This window comes from Bufo gargarizans, chromosome 6 (genome assembly GCF_014858855.1).
Source record: "Bufo gargarizans isolate SCDJY-AF-19 chromosome 6, ASM1485885v1, whole genome shotgun sequence".
In the NCBI taxonomy this organism is placed as follows: Eukaryota; Metazoa; Chordata; class Amphibia; order Anura; family Bufonidae; genus Bufo; species Bufo gargarizans.
This window is the reverse complement of record NC_058085.1, coordinates 322,495,726-322,522,464: the sequence shown is the minus strand read 5'-3', so window position 1 is coordinate 322,522,464 and position 26,739 is coordinate 322,495,726. Positions and strand designations below refer to the sequence as shown.

At 49.3% G+C, this 26,739-nt stretch overlaps 2 protein-coding genes across 4 annotated transcripts in view; both read right to left on the bottom strand.

The window, feature by feature from the left end:
• Positions 1 to 3,796, bottom strand: part of HELZ2 (helicase with zinc finger 2) — a 30,625-nt gene extending 26,829 nt beyond the window's left edge. Inside the window, exons 1-2 of the mRNA XM_044300262.1 lie at positions 3,505 to 3,796; positions 1,245 to 2,199 (exon numbers count right to left, since the gene is read on the bottom strand). Coding sequence (XP_044156197.1) covers positions 1,245 to 2,191 — 947 coding nt within the window. The 5' untranslated portion in view covers positions 2,192 to 2,199; positions 3,505 to 3,796. The remainder of the gene's footprint in view (positions 1 to 1,244; positions 2,200 to 3,504) is intronic.
• Positions 3,797 to 11,972: 8,176 nt separating this feature from the next.
• GMEB2 (glucocorticoid modulatory element binding protein 2) overlaps positions 11,973 to 26,739 on the bottom strand; it is a 42,060-nt gene continuing 27,293 nt past the window's right edge. For all 3 annotated transcript variants that reach the window (XM_044297395.1, XM_044297396.1, XM_044297397.1), the window contains 4 exons: positions 23,691 to 23,771; positions 22,856 to 22,993; positions 14,497 to 14,619; positions 11,973 to 13,763 (listed from right to left, as the gene is read on the bottom strand). In XM_044297395.1, coding sequence (XP_044153330.1) covers positions 13,126 to 13,763; positions 14,497 to 14,619; positions 22,856 to 22,993; positions 23,691 to 23,771 — 980 coding nt within the window. In that variant the 3' untranslated portion in view covers positions 11,973 to 13,125. The remainder of the gene's footprint in view (positions 13,764 to 14,496; positions 14,620 to 22,855; positions 22,994 to 23,690; positions 23,772 to 26,739) is intronic.

The window sequence follows — 26,739 nt, the reverse complement described above, 5'->3', positions numbered from 1 at the left end:
GAGGTGGCAGCAATGCACGAACACCGACCGTGGGGCAGCCGCAGCGGATCGCGGACCCATTCACTTAAATTGGTCCGCGATCTGTCCGTTCCACAAAAAGATCCGCAATAAGGCAACGGGACACCTACGGTCGTGTGCAATAGGCCTATTAGTATTGTTCCTATTACCCAGGCTGTAACCTCCCCTACTGAAATCTGTTCTACATAAATGTTGCGGAATGATTCCTCCCTATCCTTTCCCTACACCTTTAATAATCTTTCCCTGCACTTGTAAATCATTTTTTTTAGCACAATGAAGTTTTTCCTAGCACGCTCCCTAGCGCCTGCTGACGCCTCTCTCTGCACTAAGTACATTGGTAAATGGCAGAATCTAAGATGGTTGACGCTATTTATAGGGCTGGCTGCTGATTGGCCAGGGACATCCGCACATTTGTATATCATATCGTGCAGGATGTTTTTATCTTAGTTTTTTCTGTGGAATTTTTCTGGCTGCTGATTGGCTGCATGCATGGCATTATGGGTGATCCCGCCTTCCCAGAGTTCTTTGCTTCATGTCCTCACACGTGGAGCAGCCATTTTAGGAAAAAATGCAATTCGTTACTACGAAGCGCGAGGAAATTTGGCTTCGGTGAGAATCGAATTTTTCCTGAAATTCGGATCGAATTCCACTTCGTCAGCTTTGATTCGCTCATCTCTAGTTGATTGTCCTCATACAGTATGATGAACATCTTCATACAGTAGAACTGCTACATAAATGCACTATATGAGTGCTCATTGGACCGCTATATCACTGACTGGCCCTAGTTTAGGGGCTGATTATCTGCTGTAAAAGGAGATTCAGTCTATGTGAGAATGCATGTTGGGGAGCAAAACCATCACTGGATGTACAAAGAACCATACAATAAAAACAGCAGGGGGCACCAATCTAAGGAAATAATTGCTATATCTTGGAGATCACCAATTTCAATTGGTAAAAATTACGGTATATTTTTTATAAAGAATAATCACATTTGCACTTTGCTTCATGGGAAAACCCCTTCCATATTTACATGTCAAAGGACAACATTTTCTAGGAATCCAGGTCTACACCCCAGCATCATCGGAAACTATAAAGCTGTGAGTTTGGGTCAGTTAAACCCTTGGTCACACAAGTCACACCTTCGAAATACTGCATCTGTAATCCACTGGTAAAGACCTGGCCTGAGAGTGTGCTACTACCAGTATGTCTATTTAGATAAGACTCACCTTCCGCAAAGAGAAAATTGACTCATGCCAAGTGGAGGAGAGCGATGATTCCATACCAACAGCGAATCAGTCGATATCATGCGCCCATGTTCAAAAGAAGCACAGTGGACCTCAAAACTTTCTTGAGTGTTGGCAGTAACCAGGCACAGACGACAGTAAAAACCCATATTCAGTTGTTGGTTCTTCTTAATCTTACCACGAGTGAGTCCACGGCTCTGCTCTGCTCTCCAAACCACAAGTTCCACCTCACTGTGGGCATGTGGGCACTGCCCGTTATCTGTACGGCAAAGATATCCACGAGAACTTTGGCTACACAAGCGGATGTCGTGTGAAGAAGGCAGAGGACGAATAATGTTGCACTGCTTCTTAGTGTCGTCAATGACTATGTGAGCTAGGAGTGGCATTGGGCGAGGATGACACTGGCATAAATCAGTGAGGGTGACCTTTGGTGGGCTCTGGTAAAAGCATTGCTCACATATGTTCTGAAATTGGCCACCAAAATGACTCAAAATCTCTTCCCAGTTTTTGGGTTCCTTATCGGCAGTAGTTAGCGATGAAGTTGGGAGTAGCATGGACCTGAGTTGGTGTCTTTCCAGCCTGTTTGTCCTCTCAAAAGACCAAACAAGGACTTCTTCTTTGGACCAAGCAAACGTGCAATTTGCCTGATGCCTGACACAGCCCTTTCCTGGATAGTAGTGCCAGCACACTACATATCGGGAGGGCACTGGGTACGACGGTCGCTGCCTCACTTCATACCAATCTTTTGCATTACTAGGTTCTTTGCTTTTTGCAAGGAGCAGCTGAGCAGAACAGTTGTGCTTCGAGGGTTGGTAGATGTATGTGTTTCCTTGCTTCTTTTTGCTGCAGGTGACACAAGCCAAGCGCAAGTCCACCTGTTCTAGTAGTTTTGTCAGACTGGGGGAACCCAAACCCCTAAACCGGTCCATCGTTGCTCCTAGAACAACATAAGAGAATCAATACAGATATTTCAGCTGACAGATCGCTTATTTACTGATATATGGTGCACGCCATCAGTGAGAGGCCATCAGTGACAGTGTCATTATTTTTTACCCGTGTCAATGTACCATTGTCCCGTACCCAAAAATGTGTGTCATTGTGCCATTGTCCTGACATTGTTCTGTCCCCCAGTGTCAGTGTATCATTGTGCTGTCCCCCAAGTGTCAGTGTGTCATTGTCCTGTCCCCCAAGTGTCAGTGTGTCATTGTCGTGTCCTCCAAGTGTCAATGTATCATTATCCTGATCCTCAAGTGTCAGTGTATCATTGCCCTGCCCCCAGTGTCAGTGTATCATTGTCCTGTCCCCCAACTGTCAGTGTATCATTGTCCTGTCCCCTAAGTGTCAGTGTAGCTTTGTCATGTACCCCAAGTGTCAGTGTATCTTTGTCTTGTACACCAAGTGTCAGTGTGTTATTGCTCTGTCCCCCAAGTGTCAGTGTATCATTGTGCTGTCCCCCAAGTGTCAGTGTATCTTTGTCCTGTCCCCCAAGTGTCAGTGTATCATTGTCCTGCCCCCAAGTGTCAGTGTATCATTATCCAGTCCCCCAAGTATCAGTGTGTCATTTTCCTGTACCCTAAATGTCAGTGTCATTGTCCTGATCCTCAAGTGTCAATGTATCATTGTGCTGTCCCCTAAGTGTCAGTGTATCATTGTCCTGTACCCCAAGTGTCAGTGTGTTATTGCTCTGTCCCCCAAGTGTCAGTGTATCATTGTGCTGTCCCCCAAGTGTCAGTGTATCATTGTGCTGTCCCCCAAGTGTCAGTGTATCATTGTCCTGTACCCAAAGTGTCAGTGTATAATTGTGATGTCCCCTAAGTGTCAGTGTATCTTTGTCCTGTACCCCAAGTGTCAGTGTGTCATTGTCCTGTCCCCCAAGTGTCAGTGTATCATTCTGCTGTCCCCCAAGTGTCAGTCTGTCATTGTCCTGTACCTCAAGTGTCTGTGTGCCACTGTTCTATCCCCCAAGTGTCAGTTTATCATTGTCCTATATCCCAAAATGTCAATGTATCATTGTCCTGTTCACAAAGTGTCATTTTCACCCCAACAGTCAGTATGTCAATGTCCTATAGTCCCCGTCAGTGCCATTGTTCAGTACTGTGCCCCGGGTGCCAATATCCTGTGCCCCAGCTGTTAGCCTCTCACAGTCCTGCACCCCATATGTATCACTGCTCTGTTGTTGTTGTTGTTGTACCAGGCTTGTCACTTGGACACTATTGTTCCTCAACACTATATTGACTACTACCAGCAGGATGTTGGCAGTCTCTCCCTCTGATGTGCAGTCTCTGGCTGGTTGCAGTCTCTCCCTCTGATGTGCAGTCTCTCCCTCTGATGTGCAGTCTCTGGCAGGTTCGTCTCCTCAGTCCCCCGGTTCCGGCGCCTCTTCCTTTGTATTCTCAGCCTCCCGGCGGCTGTCTCTTCCTCCTCTCTGCTCAGGCTGTGTGGAGTTGTAGTTTCCCACCAGCATTAGTTTCGTTTCTTCAGCAGATACATGGCTGTCGTCACTGCAGCCCCGCCCGGGAGTCGTTGTTTGCAACGGCAGGGAGAACCTGATCACAGGCGGAGCGGGGGGAGGACCGGCCGTGTGCGGGGAGTGGCAGGTCAGAGGTCGGAGGGAGGAAAACAATGATACAATGTAATATGAGAATATCGGCTTTGTAAGGAGGGGTGAGAGCTCAGGTGTGGGGGGGGGGGAAGAGGGGTACAGATGTAAGGAGGGGTGAGAGCTCAGGTGTGGGGGGGGAAGAGGGGGTACAGATGTAAGGAGGGGTGAGAGCTCAGGTGTGAGGGGGGGAAGAGGGGTACAGATGTAAGGAGGGGTGAGAGCTCAGGTGTGAGGGGGGGGAAGAGGGGGTACAGATGTAAGGAGGGGTGAGAGCTCAGGTGGGGGGGGGGGGGGGGAAGAGGGGGGTACAGATGTAAGGAGGGGTGAGAGCTCAGCTGTGGGGGGGGGGAAGAGGGGGGTACAGATGTAAGGAGGGGTGAGAGCTCAGCTGTGGGGGGGGGGGAAGAGGGGGGTACAGATGTAAGGAGGGGTGAGAGCTCAGGGGGGGGGGGGGAAGAGGGGGGTACAGATGTAAGGAGGGGTGAGAGCTCAGCTGTGGGGGGGGAAGAGGGGGGTACAGATGTAAGGAGGGGTGAGAGCTCAGCTGGGGGGGGGGAAGAGGGGGGTACAGATGTAAGGAGGGGTGAGAGCTCAGGTCTGGGGGGGAAAGAGGGGGTACAGATGTAAGGAGGGGTGAGAGCTCAGGTTGGGGGGGAGGAGGGGCCTTACAGATGTAGGAGGAGTGAGCTCAGGTGTGGGGGGGAAGGGGGGTACAGATGTAAGGAGGGGAGAGCTCAGGTGTGGGGGGGAAGAGGGGACCAGATGTAATGGGGGGTGAGAGCTCAGGTGTGGGGGGAAGAGGGGTACAGATGTTAATGGGGGGTGAGAGCTCAGCTGTGGGGGGGGGAAGAGGGGGGTACCGATGTAGGAGGGGTGAGAGCTCAGCTGGGGGGGGGGGGAAGAGGGGGGTACAGATGTAAGGAGGGGTGAGAGCTCAGGTATGGGGGGGGGAAGAGGGGTACAGATGTAAGGAGGGGTGAGAGCTCAGGTGGGGGGGAGGGTATACAGATGTAAGGAGGAGTGGAGCTCAGGTGTGGGGGGGGGGAAGAGGGGGTACAGATGTAAGGAGGGGTGAGAGCTCAGGTGTGGGGGGGAAGAGGGACACAGATGTAATGGGGGGTGAGAGCTCAGGTGTGGGGGGGAAGAGGGGGTACAGATGTAAGGAGGGGTGAGAGCTCAGGTGTGGGGGGGGGGAAGAGGTACAGATGTAAGGAGGGGCGAGAGCTCAGGTGTGGGGGGGGGAAGAGGTACAGATGTAAGGAGGGGCGAGAGCTCAGGTGTGGGGGGGGGAGGGGGTACAGATGTAAGGAGGGGCGAGAGCTCAGGTGTGGGGGGGGGGGAGAGGGGGTACAGATGTAAGGAGGGGCGAGAGCTCAGGTGTGGGGGGAAGAGGGGGATACAGATGTAAGGAGGGGTGAGAGCTCAGGTGTAAGGGGAAGAAGGGGTACAGATGTAAGGAGGGGTGAGAGCTCAGGTGTGAGGGGAAGAAGGGGTACAGATGTAATGGGGGGTGAGAGCTCAGGTGTGGGGGGGAAGAGGGGGTACAGATGTAAGGAGGGGCGAGAGCTCAGGTGTGGGGGGGAAGAGGGGGTACAGATGTAAGGAGGGGCGAGAGCTCAGGTGTGGGGGGGGGAGAGGGGGTACAGATGTAAGGAGGGGTGAGAGCTCAGGTGTAAGGGGAAGAAGGGGTACAGATGTAAGGAGGGGTGAGAGCTCAGGTGTGAGGGGAAGAAGGGGTACAGATGTAATGGGGGGTGAGAGCTCAGGTGTGGGGGGGAAGAGGGGGTACAGATGTAAGGAGGAGTGAGAGCTCAGGTGTGGGGGGAAGAAGGGGTACAGATGTAAGGAGGGGTGAGAGCTCAGGTGTGAGGGGAAGAAGGGGTACAGGTGTAATGAGGGGTGAGAGCTCAGGTGTGGGGGAGAGGGGGGGTACAGATGTAATGAGGGGTGAGAGCTCAGGTGTAAGGGGAAGAAGAGGTACAGATGTAATGGGGGGTGAGAGCTCAGGTGTGGGGGGGGGGAAGAAGGGGTACAGATGTAAGAAGGGGGGAGAGCTCAGGTGTGGGGGGAAGAGGGGGATACAGATGTAAGGTGGGGGGAAGAGGGGGATACAGATGTAAGGTGGGGTGAGAGCTCAGGTGGGGGGGGAAGAGGGGTACAGATGTAATGAGGGGTGAGAGCTCAGGTGTGGGGGGGGGGGAGAGGGGGTACAGATGTAAGGAGGGGTGAGAGCTCAGGTGAGGGGTGGGGGATAGAGGGGGGTACAGATGTAATGAGGGGTGAGAACTCAGGTTTGGGAGGTTGAGGGGGATACAGATGTAATGAGGGGTGAGCTCAGGTGCAATGAGAATAGCAAATAAACTCAAACGTGAAGTCAAAGGGTTTTAGTGTTTTATTCTTCATGTTTTCGGGACATATTACATCCTCCTGTGAGAAGTTGGGTGATGCCAGTTAAATTACACTGGCACATATGAGGCTGCTTAGATCTAGGCACTAAAAGAATATGGAAAATTAGTTTCCCTTAAGCTGTGGAACATATCTATCAGTACCTCCTCATGTCCGCCTCTGAACACAGTTTACACTTACAAGTAATCTGCATACTTAAAGTTACAGGCTATATCGCAGTCTAGAGCTGCATTCACAATTTTGAAGGCTTCAGCGCTAAAATCTCCAAGCATTTCCTGCCTGTTCAGTGTCTGCCCAGGGGTCACCTCAGGAACTGTACACTAAGTGAAGTAGTGAAAAGTAACTGCTCCCCTGCAATACAGAAGCTCAGCAGTGCGCTGGAGGTGTATCTGTCAAGGAGCTTGTAGACTATTTCTATGAGCAGAAGAGTGAGTGCAGCTCTGGAGTACAACACAGGATGTATGATCAGCACAGGATAAGTAATGTATGCGCAGCAGCATAACAGCGAGTGCAGCTCAGGAGTATAATACAGGATGTAACTCAGGATCAGTACAGGATAAGTAATGTATTAAAAAAGTTATTGAAGTATATATACACTGCTAAATAGCATGTTCAAAAGGTGGACATTAGCATTTAAAGGGGTTGTCCCATTATAAACACGTATCCCTTATGCACAGGGTAAGGAATATTGGGGTCATTTATCAAACTGGTGAAAAAAGAACTGGCTTAGTTGCTCATAGAAACCAATCAGATTCCACCTTTCATTTTCCAAAGGAGCTGTAAAAATTGAAAGGTGGAATCTGACTAATTTACATCAGTTTAATAAATGACCCCATAAGTGTCTGAGCAGCGGGGGCCCCAGCGGTTGGACTCCCACCAATCAGACACTTATGGCAGATAGGCGCATAAGTCTGTGTAATGGGACAAGCCCTTTAAATGGGTTGTCCACTCCTTTACAAGTGATGGCCTGTCCTCAGGATGGGCCATAACTAGTTGATCGGGAGTGGTCCGACACCCCCGACGATCAGCAGTGGATGGTTTGTTACTGCAGAGCTCCTCTCACTGAAGTTAATGCCATAACCAGCTCCATACACTGCAGAACAGCTGATTGGCTAAGTGTCGGACTCCCACCAATCAGATAGTGGTGAGGATGAGGGCTCATTCACACGACCGTATGATCACTGTGCCCATGTTGCTAACTGCAAATAGCGGTCCTTAAAACACGTGCACCAGCCGTGTGAACTCCATGCTCCGGAGCTGACCCACTAACTTGAATGGGTCCGCAATCTGCAAGATACGTCAAAAAACAGGACATGTCCTATCTTTACGGTGCGGAGGCACAGACCCAAATGCCCGCGGAAGCGCTTCCCAGTGTTTGTGGGCTTCCGCTCTGCAAAAGATAGGACATGTCCTATCTGTTGCAGCATCTTGCGAATCGCGGACTTACTCAAGTCAATGGGTCCGCATCCGCAGCACGGAGTTCACACGGCTGGTGTCCGTGTATTGCAGATCTGCTGTTTGCAGTCCGCAACACAGGCATGGCGACCATACGTTCGTGTGAATGAGCCCTAAGCCATCACTCAGCAGCGCTGCAACACAGTGGTGCCAAGTGATTCTCATTTCCTTCTTCTAGATCAGACAGACACTCTATACCAGTGATGGCGAACCTATGGCACGGGTGCCAGAGGCGGCACTCAGAGCCCTCTCTGTGGGCACCTGCACTGTGAAAAAAGTCTATGGTGTACCAATGTGCCTTAGACTTTTCCTGCCATTCATCAGCGCAGGGCGCACTATGAACAGCACAGACAGGGCACTGAATGTAGGCAGGCTTTAATAGCTAAATGATAAAGTACATGGAAGATATACTATATTGAACTATAGTATTCAGGTTAAATTGCCGTGTTGGCACTTAACGATAAATAAGTGGGTTTTGGGTTGCAGTTTGGGCACTCGGCCTCTAAAAGGTTCGATATCACTGCTCTATACAGTGAGTGAGACGGATGAAGACCGTGCTGGTGCTGGTAGTGACCCATCAGATTCCCAATGTCATTTCCCTGGAGCAGGTGAGAAACTGGTAGACGAGATCAACTCACCTGTACATGTAAAGCAGCCTTCGGCAATCCAGCTGCTCTGAAACTACAACTCCCAGCATGCACACTTTCTTAGCTTTTCTAGTAACAGCTGGAGTGCCCGCGGTTGCTGATCCCTGATTTGTTGCGGTGCATAGAGGTCAATTAAAAGTTGCGTCCTGATTGACTGATACTGTACGTCTGTGCTAGGAGATTAAAAGGGTTTTCAAAGATTTTAATACTGATGCTTTATTCTCAAGATAGGTCATCAGTAGCTGATTGAGGGGGGGGGGGGGGTCCTGGCTGTTTGAGGGGGCATCGGCGTTGTGAGCGCCACAGCCTTCGCGCAGCTTACTAAGCACAGCTCCGTATATAGTATAGCATCTGCAATTGGTATCGCTCTAAGCCCTATTGACTTCTGGGGCGCTGAGCTGTGCCTTGGCCACGTGACCGATGAACGGGTTATCACTGGCATAGGATAAGCTGTGAGAAGGCCGTGACGCTACTGCGAGCGCAGCAGCCTTCTCAGCTGAGTGGCGGGTGTCCCGGCTGTCCTCTGGATAGGTCATCAGTATTAAAATCTCAGAAAACCCCTTTAAAGGGTTTCTGTCACCTGAAAAATGAGTATTAAGCTGGCTGACATTAGCGATGTGTTAATGTCAGCTGAACATAACTATATTAGTGCCATCTCACTGCCTGCCGCCACTATTGAGAAAAACAAACTTGTATAATATGCTAATTAGCCTCTAGGAGCAGGGGGCGTTGCACCTACTCCTAGAGGCTGCATTTGCCCACCTCTTCACGCCCTTCTTCTCTTGATTGACAGGGCCAGGCAACGCTGCACTCCTCCCACCAGCCGTGTCTGCCGTGTGCAGGCGCAGTGAGGGAAGGACGCTCGGCGGCTGCTGGCTTCCTCACTGCGCCTGCGCCGAATACTGAACGGCATGAGATTTACACTGCAGACACGGCCGGCGGGAGGAGAGCAGCGCTGCCTGGCCCTGTCAATCAAGAGAAGAAGGGTGTGAAAAGAGGTGGGCAAATGGAGCCTCTAGGAGCAGATGGCACTAATATAGTTATGTTCGGCTGACATTAGCACATCGCTAATGTCAGCCAGCTTAATACCCATTTCTCAGGTGACAGAAACCCTTAAAGTTTGCGTCTAGAATGTCGCCATGACACGGAATTAAGCTGCAACAACTGTGTAAAAGGGGGTGTCCGACAGCAGAAAAAGCAGTTTACGGTTTTCCAAATGTAAGATACAGTAAATGAGCTTACCAATATACTTTACTTTTCAGACTTGCACAGATTAAACTATTTCAGTGTCCATCAGACAGTCCCAGAAGTTCTGAGCTTCTGCTGAGGTGTCACGTTCTGACACAGGCTTCCTCCTGGTGACTCTAAGGCCATTAGCTAAGCCATCCCCTTCCTCTGTCTCAGGCGTGATGGAGAAAAATCCACGCGGTTTTAAAAAATAAAGTATCATTCAGATTTCTGCTGTTTCTGCTGTCGGAGAACCTCTTAATTAAAGATGAGCGAATTTCATATTTTGAAATTCGTTCCCGCTTCGTTTACTGGTAAAAGGTGAATTGCGTAATGGATTCTGTTACCACGGACCATAACGCAATTCTATGACGGAAGGCATTAAGAAATGTCTTTAGAGGCATTCCGTTATTCATTCCGTCATAATAGAAGTCTATGGCCTGCATAACGGATCTGTCCCGTTTCCGTTATGCAGGAGAGGACTCCCCTGCATAATGGAAACGGGACAGATCCGTTATGCAGGCCATAGACTTCTATTATGACGGAATGAATAACGGAATGCCTCTAAAGACATTTCTTAATGCCTTCCGTCATAGAATTGCATTATGGTCCATGGTAACGGAATCCATAACGCAATTCACCTTTTATTAGTAAAACGAAGCGTGAACGAATCTCATAACCTGAAATTTGCTCACCTCTACTCCTATTATAGAAGGCATTTGAGCACATTCTTTGACATTGCTTACAGAGTGTCATGGGTATTCCACCTTTAGCTGTCCTAGCATAGCCTGACAACCACATGATAGCAGCTATAGTGTCACAAGATCCAGACTTCCGGCGTAAACGTTTTTACCACCTGTATACTGCTCCTGTACTATAAAGGCTATATCAAATTGTGACTGGAATGCTGCAGAATTCCCATCGCTGATTTTCGTGCAGAAAATCTGCAGTGTTGTACAGTACCAGTAAAGTGGATGAAAATTTAAGAAATGTCTTCTAAGTGCTGCGTACAACTGACGCAGTGTAAATTGCCCTGTGGAGCAGATTTGCAGCATGTGAATTCCTGCCGTGGATTTCAACCTTTCCAATGGAGAGGGTGCAATGGTTTTGCCACAGACCCACAGCAAAAACCGCAGCGGATGTTTCTACTGAATTTTCAGGCAGATGTGGACATACTCTGATGGTTCTGGAGGAGCGCAGATTTGGAGATTTTGATTTATGCATATTTCAGTCCAAAGCTTAAAGGGGTTCTGCAGTTTCTTTAAACTGATGATCTATCCTCTGGATAGATAATCAGCATCTGTTCGGCAGGGGTCTGACACCCAGGACCCCTGCCAATCAGCTGTTTGAGAAGGCAGCGGTGCTGGCAGTAGTGCCGCGGCCTTCTTGCTGTTTACCGCAAGCTAAGCTTTACTGGCCTGGGCGCAGCTAAGCTCCATTCAAGTGAACAGAGCTTACTTAGCACAGGCCATTGATACTAGTCATGACGTCACTGGGCCTGCGGTAAACAGCGAGAAGGCCGCAGAGCTACTGCCTTCTCAAACAACTGATCGGCAGGGGTCCCGGGTGTCGGACCTCCGCCGATCAGTTGCTGATGATCTAATCATCCGGATAAATTGCGGATAAATCATCCGTTTAAAAAAACTGCAGAAACCCTTTAAATGGGCTGTGCAGAAGCATAATATCGATGACCTACTCCTTTAAAATGCCTAAAACGCTTGTTAACAATAATCTGCCAGTGTAAAGGTGCCGCCAATTACTGATGAACGAGCTAAGTGTTTTTTCATGTGGACACCTAAATAATCAATTACCAGCAGCAGATTGTGCCGTCTAAACAGCACTCTGCTACTGGCAAACAATGAGTCTGTATCAGAAAGAGCGATGGCATTAGGGATTTCTCCTCCCCATACTGTGGAGATCACTGCATGTAATAGTAGCGGTCTCATCCACTGATGAGCAGGCATATGCCCGGAAGGAAAGTTTCCGCTCGTGCCTCTGCTCAATTGAGCACTGTAAAGGGGCCTTTAGGATAGGTCACTAATATAAGATCAGTGGGGGTCCGACTCCCAGCACCCCCACAATCAGCTTTTTGAAGGTTTTGTGGCGAGCGCAGTGTCCTCTTCCCGACCCCCTGCCGCTGAAATCCAGGAACTCATTCAGATTTTAGCAAAACAACTGGGCTGATTAGGCCTCATGCATACAAACGTATTTTATTTCCGTGTCCGTTCCGTGTTTTTTTTGGCGGACCGTATGTGGAACCATTCTTTTCAATGGGTCTGTCCAAAAAACTGAAGGTTCCGCAAAAAAATAGAATATGTCCTATTATTGTCCTTATTACGGAGACGGATAGTACTGTTCTATTAGGGGCCAGCTGTTCCGTTCCGCAAAATATGGAATGCACACGGATGTCATCCGTATTTTTTGCGGATCCATTTTTGCGGACTGCAAAATACATACGGTCGTGTGCATGAGGCCTTAAAGAGAGTAACCCAGAATTTGGACAACATAAAACTGGAGACAGATTCCCTATTAGAGGTTTAGTCACTATGCCCACTGGCTCATAGAAAGTCCACACATTGCTTGTGCTTGGCTTGTTGAGGAGAGCTGATCACATGTAAAGGGGGCAGTGCTCTGCAGAGCGCTAAGACACCGATCCAAAATTCTGACATCACTATCAGATCAGTTTTGTTTTTTTAAATGACAGTAACACTATAATCGAGCACCATGGCCCTTGACACCAATGTTTAATATTGCCCGTCTCATATCAGAAGACAGCGCAAGGTGGAATACCCTTTTAAGCAGTGCTTGTTTACATGGCCCCTGCATTGCAGTAAACTCTAAGTAAGGAAAACTGACGTGGGACAAAACCTTCACATATCTGCTGAATAATGAAGGCGTTTCAGGGTCAATCCTGCCGAAAGATCTACATCAAGGAGGCATCAGCATATTGAGGAACTACAAGCACCAGCAGGTAAAGAAACTTGTTCCTGATTTTCAGAGCCATCAACTTTTTTGCATTTATCAAGGTCCAAAATGTCATCACAGCTAAGTGCAGTGACGACGGCCATAGTGTATGTTAAAGCATACTCTGACCATCGATCAGCCGGCATGTCCTGCCTTTGTTACATAAAGGGGATATAGGTCCCCCTATAATAACTGCCTCCATTATGTACACATTACTTCATACTCAAAAGCAACTTTAGTTTTAGGTACCACCGTGTCACAGATGTTCCCACATCTGCTGCCTAAGCAATTCTTGGAGTACAGAGGAGATGCTCGATACCAATCTACATTGTTGGTGTCTGACTTTAATAACACTGAGGTTTCGGGCGTATACAAGTACTTTCCGATTGCCCATAGGAAGAGCTCAACACCAAAACATTGTCACTTCTCCAGTGTCAGAATGATCTGCAGTGCAGTTCTGTGCAACACAAAGCCGCCCCTAAATCCTCTTTGGTTCATCCAGCTCTCATCCGTTCTCAGAAACATGGCACCTCTGAGCTGAACACAAACAGGGCTCCCAAGTCTATTTCTGGTCTTCAGAAAGCGATGTCAATTCTATGGTGGCATGCTCTTCTTCTCCGTCCCCTGACTCACAGGGCAAGGCTACTATAGTGCTCCCAGCCGGTGCTATTTGGGCCAGGTTCTGTATTGTCGCTCCCAGGCCCTGCAGCGTCAGCAACTGGATGGGACTTACTACTTTGAGAATGGTGCTACTGTCTTGCATAGCTGCCGTACTCAGGACAGTGAGGTTGGAGGAGTTGGGGTGAATCTCCAGTGTGCTGGGAAAATTGCTCCCTGACGGGCTAAGTATAGTATAACCCCCCAAAATGGAGGAGGGAGAACTGGCCTGAGAGCTAGAGTTCCTGTTTATGATAGTGGAGCTGGAGGAGGAGGGGATGGAGGCGGAAAGTAGTTTACTAAAGGGCACACCGGTCAGTTGAGAGAAGGACATCCCTTGCGGCAGGGTGATCTGTGTTTGCTGAGAAGAGATCTGGGAGCTGATGGCGGCAGGACCTGAAGTGGCTCTGGTCAATCGTGGTCGTTTGGCAGGAGGGGGTGCATTGACTGGCGTCAGGGTCATCAGGACGTTGTTTAGGTGCTGGGATTTGTGTTTCAGTTCCTTGGCTCTTCGTCGATGCTCATCACACTGCTGCTCCAGCGCTGTGAAAGAATATTTAACATAAACTGAAATTTGCCACTTCTGTATGATATAACATATGGAGACTGAAAATTACACCCACCAAAAGAATATATTGTCCAGAAGAACATTGTTACTCCAAAACACATGAGGAATGGACTACTGCCTCACTAGTACTGTCCAAGCGCTTCGGTTTTCGTAAGCTCCATCAAAACTGTACTTGAGGGAGCAAGTGTCCACTATTAAGGCTACCAAGGATTGTGAGCCCAAACCAGTAGTGAAGGTATAATTAAAAAGACCTGTACCTGTTCTTTGCTTTTGACTCGCACCTGGTTTTAGCACACAATAACTGACCAAATAACTGAAGTGTGAACGTGGCCCAACTCCCAAGGAAAAAGTGTTTTGCACATGGCCACCCAAGTCTCTGAATCCCTTAGGTCAGGGTTCAATGACCTCCAGCATTTCAGCTGCTGTTAAACTACAGCTCCTAGCATGCACCATTCACTTCTATGGGCATGTTGAGAACAGATGAGCAAATATGCATGCTGGGAGTTGTTGTTTCACAACAGGTAACTTGCTGACTTCTGCTCTAGGCCATCCCACATCAAAGAGCAGTGACCGTCCAAGAATCCAACATCATGGCTGATAAGTATAAAACGGTTTACTAGAGCTCCAACATCACCCTTTTAATTCATTAAAAGTCTTGATCTAAATTTTAAAAAAAATCACAATAATACCCCCGGGATCGGTCCGTACCTGCCAAGTCCCTTGTGTATTGCTCCCTGGAGCGGTCCACTTGGCTCTTGTGACCGGCTAACACTTTCTTAATGAGGTCCAACATCCCAAAGTTTTGGACAATGTTGTTGAGCAACATGGCATCTATTGGAGAGAAGAGACACCATTGAGAGTTATCCTATGCTCACGACTGGCGTGTGCGACATTCCTGTTGTCCAGTGTGTTCTTTCCCCTAAAGAACAGATTTAGTCATTTCTGACCCGACAAAGCATGATTTAAATTAGAAAACAATTCTGAACTGGACCATCTGGTGACAGACTACAAGAAATGTCATGCCTTAATACAGTGACCACTTGAGATCTTTGTACTGAGACACCAACCCCCAGCATCCAACATGCCAACAGTTTATCACTGCAGCTCACAATTTTAAATGCATAAAAGGCATCAGCAGATATTGCGTAGTCCGAAAATGTGTCAGCCAGTAGTTGCATGGTTTTGAAAATAATACCTCAGTTTTTCTTGCAAAATTGTTCGGCCATTGACCACTCTATGTTTGTGGGGCTTCGGTCACACACACGTACACGTAACATCTGCCCATACCATAATGATGTGTATGTGAACATACACTACATCTACTCTATAAGCATGGACACTAGGATCTGCAGAATGTGCATGTTCTTACTGCCACAGGGAGAGACTAAAATGTTGCTTCCATACATCTCTTACTGTGGAACAAAGGAACCAGACAGACCTATATGCCATATTTTGGTGGCGTGTTCCTGCAAATGAATGTACAGTTACATCCATGAGCTCGCATGGGCACCGAAGCTATAAACCCAAAATCCGCAACGAGAGCCAGATTTAATACACAACCAGACTCCCACTTCAATGGCTGTTTTTGGAGCTATCTTGAATCCTGGCAACCACAGCATCTAAAAGGTTTGACAAAGTAAGTGACTACCCCGCCACCCCTCATCCCCGAGAAGTGAATGCTATGGTTGCTGTGGCAGCCTGGAGCCCACAAATGGCTCCCATCTTTTTGGTCTTATTAGGCTTGTCAGTGTTTCTGGCATAATACACTGCAACATGTGTATTGCAGTGTATTATACTAGTGGTCAAGCCCCCAGTGGGGGAATGGGTTTAAAGATACAAAGAAAACTAAAACCCAAAAGAATACTCATTAAAAAAAAAAATGGGATAAAAAAAATAATATACACTTAATTGGTAATGACAAATCTGTAACAATCTAAACGAATAAATTATCCATATAGTAGCCAGAACTGCAGTTTTTGCCTATCCTGTCCCCCCCCCCCCCCCCAAAAAAAAAACTGGAATAAAAAGTGGTCAATAACAAGTACCACCAAAAACGAGTGCTTTTCCTGCAAAATAAAAATCATTCAATGGAAAAACAGAAAGTTATAGTTTTCAGAAAATGGTGACACCCAAAAATTTTTGGGGGCACAAAAATGTTAAAATTTAAGAACCTGTATAAATTTGGTATTGCTGTCGTTTTACCGGCCAACAGAATAAACGCAAAATGTTATTTATGCCCCACAGTGAACTGTGCAAAATGTAAAACAAACCCAGAAAAGATGAAAAAAAGTTAATAAGTTAGCACAAATGGGGTCATTGAAAAATACCCATCATCCTGCAAAAATAATCACTCACAGACCCATGTCAATGGAATAATAAAAAATAAAAAAGTTATGGCTTGGTAAGCGATGGAGAAAAAATAAATAAAAAGTCTGGTTCTTAAGGGGTTAAAGGGAATCTATCACCAGCGACCTCCCTATCAAACGGTTTGCATAGGCACATAGATGCTGTTCAGGTTAATAAAAAATAATCATCATTCGGGAATGGAGCTTCAGATCAACAAAAGAAAAAAGGAGATTTTTGTATAACTTACCAGTTAAATCTCTTTCTCGCTCTTCCTTGGGGGACACAGACCTTGGGTATAGCTCAGCTCCCTAGGAGGCGTGACACTAAGTAAAACTGTTAAGCCCCTCCTCCATCAGCTATACCCTCAGCCTGGAGATAGAGGCTACCAGTTGCGTGTCCAAGTAGTGAAAGGATAACAACCAATAACGGAAACAACCAGCCAGCAACCCAACGGGGCGCCAGACCATAACCCTGTAACCAAACACAGAAGGGTGGGTGCTGTGTCCCCCAAGGAAGAGCGAGAAAGAGATTTAACTGGTAAGTTATACAAAAATCTCCTTTTCTCGCCCATTTTCCTTGGGGGACACAGACCTTGGGACGTTCAAGAGCAGTCCAAGAAGGGAGGGACCACAAACCCAAGGCGGAACACCACCAGAGCATCAGGAAACCGCTGCCTGCAAAACCAGGCGGCCCAAAGCAGCATCCGCTGATGCATGCGTATGCACCCTATAGAACTTTGTGAAAGTGTGCAGAGAGGACCAAGTGGCTGCTTTGCACAACTGTTCAGCCGAGGCCCGATGCCTCTGCGCCCAGGAAGCTCCGACTGCTCTGGTGGAATGAGCAGTGACGCCGAAAGGCGGAGGTCTGCCCTTGGCTCGATAAGCCTCAGACACCGCCAGTTTAATGAAACGGGCAATAGCCACCTTGGAGACCGCCAACCCTTTGCGCGAACCCTCCGGAACCACAAACAGGGAGTCCGTGCGCCGAAAGGACCCGGTGACCTCCAAGTAAATCCTCAACGCCCTGACCACATCCAGACGGTGCAGTTCCCGTTCTCTGGGGTGGGAAGGAGAGGGACAGAGCGACGGAAGGACGATGTCCTCATTGATGTGAAAGGCGGAGACCACCTTTGGCAGGAAAGTCGGGACAGGCCGAAGCACAACCTTATCCTGGTGGAAGATCAGGAAAGGTTCGGAGCAAGAAAGAGCCGCTAACTCCGACACCCGTCGGAGAGACGTGACGGCCACAAGAAAGATGACCTTGCAGGACAGAAGGCGAAGGGAGACCTCCCGTAAAGGCTCGAAGGGGGCTGATTGGAGCGACGAGAGCACCACATTCAGGTCCCAGGAAGGAACTGGAGGGCGGTACGGCGGAACAGAGTGAGCCACCCCTTGTAAAAAGGTCTTAATTGGCCCTAGAGGGGCCAGGGGACGCTGGAGAAGATTAGACAGCGCCGAAATCTGACCCTTCAGAGAACTGAGGCACAGCCCCAGGTCCAGACCCGACTGGAGGAAGGACAGGATTGTGGGAAGAGAAAACCGGAGAGGTGGGATGCTCCGGAACTCACAGAACCCCAGATAGGACCTCCAAACCCGATAGTAGATCCTAGAGGATACGGGCTTACGAGCCCGGATCATGGTGCGGACTACGTCCGCGGAGAAACCCCGTCGCGTTAAGACGGCGGTCTCAATAGCCACGCCGTCAAACGTAGCGAGCCTAAATGCTCGTGGAAGATCGGTCCCTGAGAGAGAAGGTCTTCCCTGGAGGGCAGTGGCCACGGTGCGTCTGCCAACAGCAACATTAGGTCGGCGTACCAAGACCGGCGGGGCCAATCCGGGGCGATTAGAATCGCGGGGACGCCCTCTGCCGCGATCCTCCGATGAACCCGTGGCAGGAGGGGTAAAGGAGGAAAGACGTACAGAAGGGAGAATTCGCGCCACGGAAGGACGAGCGCGTCGGCGCCGTATGCCTTCGGGTCCCGTGCCCTGGCCAGGTATAGGGGGACCTTGTGGTTGAATTTGGAGGCCATGAGGTCCACGTCGGGGCGACCCCAGCGAAGACAAAGGGCTTCGAACACCTCTGGGTGCAGGGACCATTCTCCCGGGTCGATGGTGGACCGGCTGAGGAAATCCGCCGCCCAGTTGTCCACCCCCGGGATGTAAATCGCAGATAAGGCCGGCACGTGCGTCTCCGCCCAGAGGAGAATGAGGGTCACCTCTTGCATCGCTGCAAGTGCCTCCCTGATGGTTTATGTATGCCACAGCCGTGGCATTGTCCGATTGGATCCGAACAGGGTGGCCCCTCAGCAGATGGGTCTAGTGTCTGAGGGACAGAAGAATCGCCCTCAGTTCCAGAATATTGATTGGAAGTCTGGACTCCGATAGAGACCAAACGCCCTGGACGGACCGGGGAGGGAAAACCCCCCCCCACCCCCGTAAGCTGGCATCTGTGGTAATCACCAGCCAGTTCAGTGGAAGGAAGGACTTCCCCCTTAGAGGGATATGCAACCACCAGCCGAGGGAAGCCCGAGCCAGGGGAGGCAGAAGAAAGGTCCTGTCCAGACTCCTCGGTGATTTGTCCCAGGCCGACAGAATTGCCCTCTGAAAGGTGCGGGATCGGAATTGTGCGAACGGCACCGCTTCGAAACAGGCAACCATCTTTCCCAACAACCGCATGCTGGATCTGAGGGAAGGGCGGTGATGACGGAGGAGACTGCGAACCGACCCGCGAAGGGCCAGACGCTTGTCCGACGGAAGGCGGACCTCCGCCAACTCTGTATCCAGGAGCATCCCCAGGAAGATCAGCCGTCTGGAGGGGGTAAGGGAAGATTTGGGGTGGTTGATAATCCAACCGAACCGCGTCAGGGTCTCCAGAGTGAGTTCCACACTGCGGGATGTCTGAGAGAAGGAGGGTGCCTTGACCAGGATGTCGTCCAAGTATGGGAGAAGAAAAACACTTCTTGAACGTAGAAGGGCCAAGACAGGGGGCCAGGACCTTGGTGAACACTCGAGGAGCCGTCGCCAGACCAAAGGGAAGGGCGACGAATTGGAAGTGATCGTCCCCCACCGCAAAGCGCAGGAAGCGGTGATGACATGGAGCAACCGGAACGTGGAGGTATGCATCCTGAATGTCGATTGAGGCCATGAAATCCCCTCTTTCCAGGGAGGCCACTGCGGACCTGAGAGACTCCATCTGGAATCTCTGCAGTCAGAGAAAACGGTTCAGGCGTTTTAGGTCCAAGATCGGACGCACTGAGCCTTCCTTCTTGGGAACCACAAAGAGGTTCGAGTAGAACCCCCTGAACCTTTCCGTCGGAGGCACGGGGGCGACGACACCCTTGTCCATTAGAGAGTGAATGGCCGCGAAGAAGGCGGCCACTCGTACGGGATCTCGCGGAGGACGGGATCGGAAGAAACGGTCTGGCGGAATGGACGCAAATTCGATTTTGTATCCGCAAGATACAATCTCGAGCGCCCATGCGTCTGAGATGTGGGCCCGCCATACGTTCCTGAATAGGAGAAGGCGGCCCCCCACCCGGGTGGGTGGGGGCGCACCTTCAGGCAGAGGGCTGCTGGCCTGTGGGAGCCCGTGCAGGCTGGGACTTGCGCCAGGTAGTTTGCGTCCGAAAAAACGGCTTCTTGCGTCTATCCTGGGCTGGGCCAGAGGAAGAAGAACTGGCCGCGGGTCTAGACCCGGTGGGCTTGCGAAAGGACCGAAAAACGGGACGAACCAGCGCGATCACGGGGGGCGCCCATTGGCCTGGACTGGGGGAGGTGAGTACTCTTCCCACCCGTGGCCTCTGATATAAGTTCGTCCAGACGGGTTCCGAACAGGCGGGAACCCGTGAATGGTAGGCCGGCCAAAGAGCGTTTGGAAGCGGCGTCCGCCGCCCAAACCTTCAGCCAGAGTTCCCTCCTGACAGAAACTGCCAGGGCAGAGGAACGGGCAATGAGGGCACCCGCATCAAGGGAGGCCTCACAGACGAATTTTCCGACCTGAACAATTAGTTGGGCTAAGGAACGGAGGTCCTGAACAGGGACGTCCGACCCTAACTCCCGTTCCAGTTGCAAACCCCATTCAGAGACCGCTTTGCCAACCCAGGCGGAGGCAAAGACCGGTCTAAGGGCCGAACCAGAGGCAGTAAATATGGCCTTGGAGAGGGATTCCGTACGACGGTCCTCAACAGACTGGAGGGAAGATCCGTCCTGTACAGGAATAGTAGTGCTTTTGGACAGGCGAGCCACGGGAGGATCAACCTTAGGCGGGGATGTCCACGTGGTCACAGAATCCGCTGGAAAGGGATAACAAATGTCCAGCTTTTTGGGTGTAATAAAGCGGACGTTAGGCCGAGTCCAAGCCTTGGATACCACAGAAGAAAAATCAGCGTGTATGGGAAAAACCTTGGAGGCCTGTTTGGGGCGGAGAAAGGACACGCCGGCCTGTTCAGAGCTGGGGGGGTCATCGTGTAGCTGAAAGGTATCACGGATGCTAGTGACAAGATGCCCCACCGCGGACGCCAATTTGGACGGAAGCTCTGAGTCCATGTCCACGTCCGAATCCGCCAGTTCTCCCTCAGAAAGCGTATCCCTTTGAGAGGATAGACTTGACTGAGCTCGCACGCATGGCGGAGAGAGCGAAGCATCTGGAGAAGATGTGCGCTCAACCCTTGAACGTTTCTGAGTATGCCGGGCCCTGGAAGATTCGCTGGGAGGCAGGGAACCAGTGGGGGCGGCAGAAACGGTAGTCCCAGCGGGTGCGACAGGGATTGTGGCAGCCTGCGGGAGAGGCGGTCTATCCACGAGACGGCCCACTACGTGTGTAAGGCTTTCCACCGCCTGAGACAGAGACCTAGCCCAGTCAGGGGGTTCAGAGGCACCGGGGGGCGTAGCGGGAAGCGGGCCCTGCACCGGGGCCTGACATGCAAGGCAATGCGGCTCAGATTGCCCACGCGGAAAAAGTTCCTTACAGGCGGTACAGGCATGGTACCAGGGTTTGGGGGCACCTGTGGGATCTGACATGCTGAAGTGTGGTTGTACTCTAATATAGAGACCACAAAGGGTTATAGCAGCTATGACCAGGAGGGTTAACTGTCCTACCAGTGCCTCAGAAGAACGTCAGGAGATGGCCCAGATCAGCAGCAGCAGAGAAGCAGTGAACAGCAGTGAGCAGCAGAGAGCAGCAGAGAGCGCCCACAGAAGCCGAGCGATGTACACAGGAGGTTAGAGTCCCCCACCGTGTCCCAGCTTCCTGTCAGGAGTGAGGAAGCGCGGGAAACCTCAGCAGAAAGCACGGGGAACAAGCTCCGCCCCCTCCAGCGCTTGAAATGTCTCCTGTGAAGGAGAACGTAGCTCCGCCCCCAAAATGACGCGCGCGTAAGCCCCGCCCCCTGCCGGGACCGCTAAGCCCCGCCCCCCGCCGGGACCGCTAAGCCCCGCCCCCCGTTCTCGGCGGGAAGGGGGAGAGAGAGAGAAGAGAAAAATGGAGTCAGCCCCGAATGAGGGGGAGGGGGGGGGGGGAGAAAGATAGCAGCGTGGGGGGGAACGGCGTGGGGGTGCTGAGGATGCTGCTGTGCTGCATTGTCCTGCAGATGAGCGCTCAGAATGAGCGACCACGGGTGCCCCCCTTACCCAGAGGGGTAGATGCTGCAGATAGGGACGGGGTATGGGCTGGAATAGCCATCTCACCGTCCGACGTCTTCACCCTCAGTCCTTTCCAGCAGGGTCGCCCCTTCAGCCACTGGCACCGCAGTGGCAGGAAGCTGGAAGAGGGGCTTGGCGTGCGGGCGACCCCCTAGCTGGCGGGATGTAGGGGAGCCATTGCTGCCCAGATCCTCCTATTGCTTCTGTGGGGGAGGCAGCAGTGCAGATAAGTTGGCACTGGCGCAGCTCAACCCCGGGAGAGCAGAGAGGTCTAATGCGTCTCTGGTATCCCTAAGAAAAAATAAAATAACAAAATTAGAAGAAAAAGTAAAAATAACAAGGAGAAAACAGCCCTGCAGTAGCAGGGAGTGTCTTGCCTCCTTGGACACTAAGCTAAAACTGGTAGCCTCTATCTCCAGGCTGAGGGTATAGCTGATGGAGGAGGGGCTTAACAGTTTTACTTAGTGTCACGCCTCCTAGGGAGCTGAGCTATACCCAAGGTCTGTGTCCCCCAAGGAAAATGGGCGAGAAACAGCGTTTTAATCGGGTGAACTACACCAGGTAACAGATTCCCTTTATTTTAATTTAATCACAGTATTTTTATTTTTTATTGTCGAGCAAATTGCAGCAAAATGACATTCAGCAAGTAACATTTGTTAATAAAGTGCATCAATATTACAATATCTATTTGTTTTTGTCCTCATTACGCCGCTTGCTTGACATTATTTTTCCCCTATTTTCAATACCCCCCCCCCACAACAAAAAGTGCATTGTATTGTCTAGTGTTGTACAGCACTGCATTATATTGCATTGTGCGGCAACACGGCCAACTCGACATCCTATCTTACCCAACAGATCATATCCTATATTGCGCTACAAGTATGGGGCAATCCACGGATTCAAGTTCCATCTCTCAGCGATCCAACACAGCATAATGTAATCTTTAGCGTTGACAGATTCCCTTTATAAAAGTAGTCAATTCTTGTGCTGCACCGATAAAGCTAACCACTTCCTTGTCACTGGGGTATGTTTTTCCTATAATATATGGTATAATCAGAGAAAAGTAATGCTGGATAATAGACCTTGTAGCTGGATGGGTGGCATCTGCAGTCGCTGCTTTAGCCCCTTCATAGTCTCCAGCAGCTCCTGATGAAATTCTTGAATGACTTCCCCCAGGAGCCCTGCATCCCGCAAACCTTGCCAGAAACAAAGGGTATCATCTGCAAAAAATGTAAGAAAAAATATCGATGCAAAATTAGTCAGATCTGCTGCACTGGAACACGGCGAAAACTAACAGAAGCCATACTGGTGGGTTTCACCCAACTTAAAGAGGACCTTTCATGAGATTGTGTTACAAACTGGTATGCTTAACAGATCGGGCGGCCCTACAAATGCAAGCACTTTTTTTTTTCTAAAATACCCCTCCGTTCTGCCGCTGTGTCCCCCGCACTTTTTGGTGGCTAATAATTTAATTTACACCATCGGTACAGGGAGGAGGAGACATTTGGTTTTCTCAAATCAGTGTCTCCTTCTCCATGGAGAAGATGAGCTGTTTTTCTCCCTGGCTGACGCGCTCCGCTGCTATTGGACCGCGCTAGAGCCAGGGAGGAGACACGTCCATTGAGAAAACCAAACGTAGTCTCCTCCTCTCTGTAACTATGGTCTAAATTAACATATCAGGCACCGAAAATAGCGGGGGACACAGCGGTGGAATGGAGGGGTATTTTAGAGTAAAAAAAATAAAAATAAAGTGCTTGCATCTGTAGGGGCCGCCCTATATGGTAAGCATATCAGTTTGTAACACATAATCCCATGAAAGGGACAGATATAATGAAAACGCATCTGAACAGACATCTGTGATCCTCCAACCGGTGGATCCTACCTTAGACCTTCCAACTCATGAATGGTTGCTCTTACCAGCGACGGTGCTACACCACTCTCCGGAATTTTCACAGGTTTCAATTGTGATTGTTGTTGGGTTTCCATTCACTGTAAAATCTAAATATGGAAAGACAAAATGACTGTTAATTCGACAAGTGGCATACGAGAGGACCACAGCAATATATATGGATCATCAGTCTACCTGCAGTACTCACATACAGTAAATTTCCTGGTCCAAGCTCAGACATCCACCTTAAAGGGACATTTTCTTGCATCATGTGAGCTGCACCCTGACCACTGGAATTCTACAGCATCTGCCATGTAAACTTCTCTATGCAAGTCTACAACTGGCTCATTGCGAGTCTCATAGACTTGCATTGAGAAGCCGACAGAGCAGACCCTGTCAGACTCCAGTTGGTTATATTGCAGGTCACATGATGCAATAGCGGCCAGGAACAGAGTTCATTATCCTGCAATAGATAGCGGCCTGTAATGTGATTTGCTGCAGTAAACTACTCATGTAATTTACAAACGGAGGTCATCATAAAAATAAATAAAAAAGTGCTTCTTTAAATGGCATGTCCACATCTAAACATTAGATTACATGGTCGTATAAATCTAGAAAAACAAAGCTTTTTTCTTAAAGAAACAGCAGTCTTTGTCACAGGCTGCCCTGGTATAGCATTCACTTGAATGGAACTGACCTGCATGACAGACACTGCTTAGAGTGGCGGTATTTTTTTGGGCTGAAAGCAGCTGTTTTACTAAATTCAATAACCCCTTTAACATGACACTACTTACTAGTTTCCCTAAGGGCTCATGCACACAACGTATTTTTCTTCCGTTTCCATTCCGTTTTTTTTACAGGTCTGTATGCGGAACCATTCATTTCAATAGGGCTTGAAAATAAAACAGAAATGACTTGTGTATTCCGTGCCCGTATTCCCGCATGTCCGTTCCGGAAAAAAATAAAATAAATAGAACATGTCCTATTCTTGTCTGCATTGCGGACAAGGACAGGCATTGTTACAATGGATCCGCAAAAAAGCTGATGCAACAGGGACATCACACGGATTTTTTTTTTTTTGTGTGCGCATCTGTTATTTGTGGAACCTAAAATACATATGGTCGTGTGCATGAACAGTAAGTCTAACTCTCCTTTCTGCTGGCACTGTGCTCTCAGCGGCTCCTACAGCTGATTGTGAAGGGGTGCCAGCAATCAAACCCCTGAAGACCGACCCCAAGGGTTATCAATTTTAAACTCTGGTGAGGGCCCTTTAACCAGATGGCGTGGGGGTTCAGTAATGAGGTGACACTGCTTGAAATACTTATTCTCTTTGCAGAAACTGAAACTGTGTGGTGCCATTAAACCAGGCGGAAGTTAAATGCCCCTGGGGCCTCTTTTGTGTGTGCTAACAGCAAAAACCTGCTTCTCCATGTTTGATGGCACAGAGATATTTTTCCTTGTGAGTAAGGGCAAACAGTATGATTAAACAATCTGCATCAAATATGCTAATCACAGGGGCCCACTTGGAGCCGGGCACCAGCTGGAATACACAGCCGCAGCCCCACTCTAAGGCATGAGTGTGGGTGAACGCACATAAGATCCGCACAAATTTCCGTGCATTTCTAATAGCCGTTTTTGGAGCAGATTTGATGCTGTTTTGCCACAGATCTCACCCATCACTGGAAAAGGGTGAAATCTGCAGCTAAAAACGCTGAACAGACACAATCCGCGTAGTGTACATGAGATTTGTCTAATCTCATACTCTTTGCTGGTACTGTACCACGCTGTGGTTTCTCTGCACGTATTCCTCAACGTGTGCAGGTGGCTGTACATTACAGATCACAGGAACCTCGGATTCACTCTGTTTAATGCTGCAGTAAACGCTGATCCATGCTTAGGTACCTGCAGTGTAGTTTTATTAAACCCCTATCACTGTTCAGTTGCTCCGAGTTTTATAACAGGCTTTTTTTCCCCTATCTTCAAACATCTGCAGCATACCTGAAAAATCTTCATAGGAACTTCCCCGTCTGAAATGCAAAATATCAGGAGTACGTCCAGGGTGTCTCTCTTCACACTGTAACTCTCGATCTGCCTAATCTCATCTGAAATCCTGTGCCAGTGCACTAAATGCATTACCATGTGCAGGCACAATCAGCTATTGTTTCCAATTAGGCCCCACAGTTGTTCTGTGCAGGCGCCAGTGATGTCATGTGCACACAGCATCACACGAGGGGAACAGCCATGAAGCCAGACTGGAGTAAAGGGTTGCACTCTGTACTTACACAGGATAATTTCATCCATACATAGATGGGGTTGCCGTCAATCAATCCCTAGGAAGAGTGTAGTACTATAAGGCCTCATGCACACGACCGTTGTTTTGGTCCACATCCGATCCGCAGTTTTTGCGGCTTGGATGCGGACCCATTCACTTCAATGGGGCCGCAAAAGATGCGGACAGCACTCCGTGTGCTGTCCGCATCCGTTGGTCCGTTCCGAGGCCCTGCAAAAAAAATATAACCTGTCCTATTCTTGTCCGTTTTGCAGACAAGAATAGGCAGTTATATTAATGGCTGTCCGTGCTGTTCCGCAAATTGCGAAACGCACACGGACGCCATCCGTGTTTTGCAGATCCGCAATTTGCGGACTGCAAATTACACAACACTCATGTGCATGTAGCCTAAAGCTCATGAATACACTGGACTCTTCAACTGTAGAACCCAGTGGATTCTTTTCATCTGATTAACATACAGTGCAAGAAAAAGTTGAACAAACACTGTTCAGGTACAGGGGGTTACTTGGAAACTAATAGGGATCAAAAAAAGAGGACTTTAATCCACTACTATTGTCCAGTCATCCCCTGAGGAAGCAACTTGCAAAACGTGCATGAACATTATTGTTTTGTAATCCGTTTCAAGGGAGGGTACCATAATATAAGGCTCATTATTGGGATTTCCACTTTTTACTGATATATGACATATATTGTGGCTTTTCTTTCTTTGTATATGCCGCTGCTGCTGACTTTTTTTTAAATTGTACATTAATAAAGAATTTATTTATATGCTGTGCATTTATAATTTT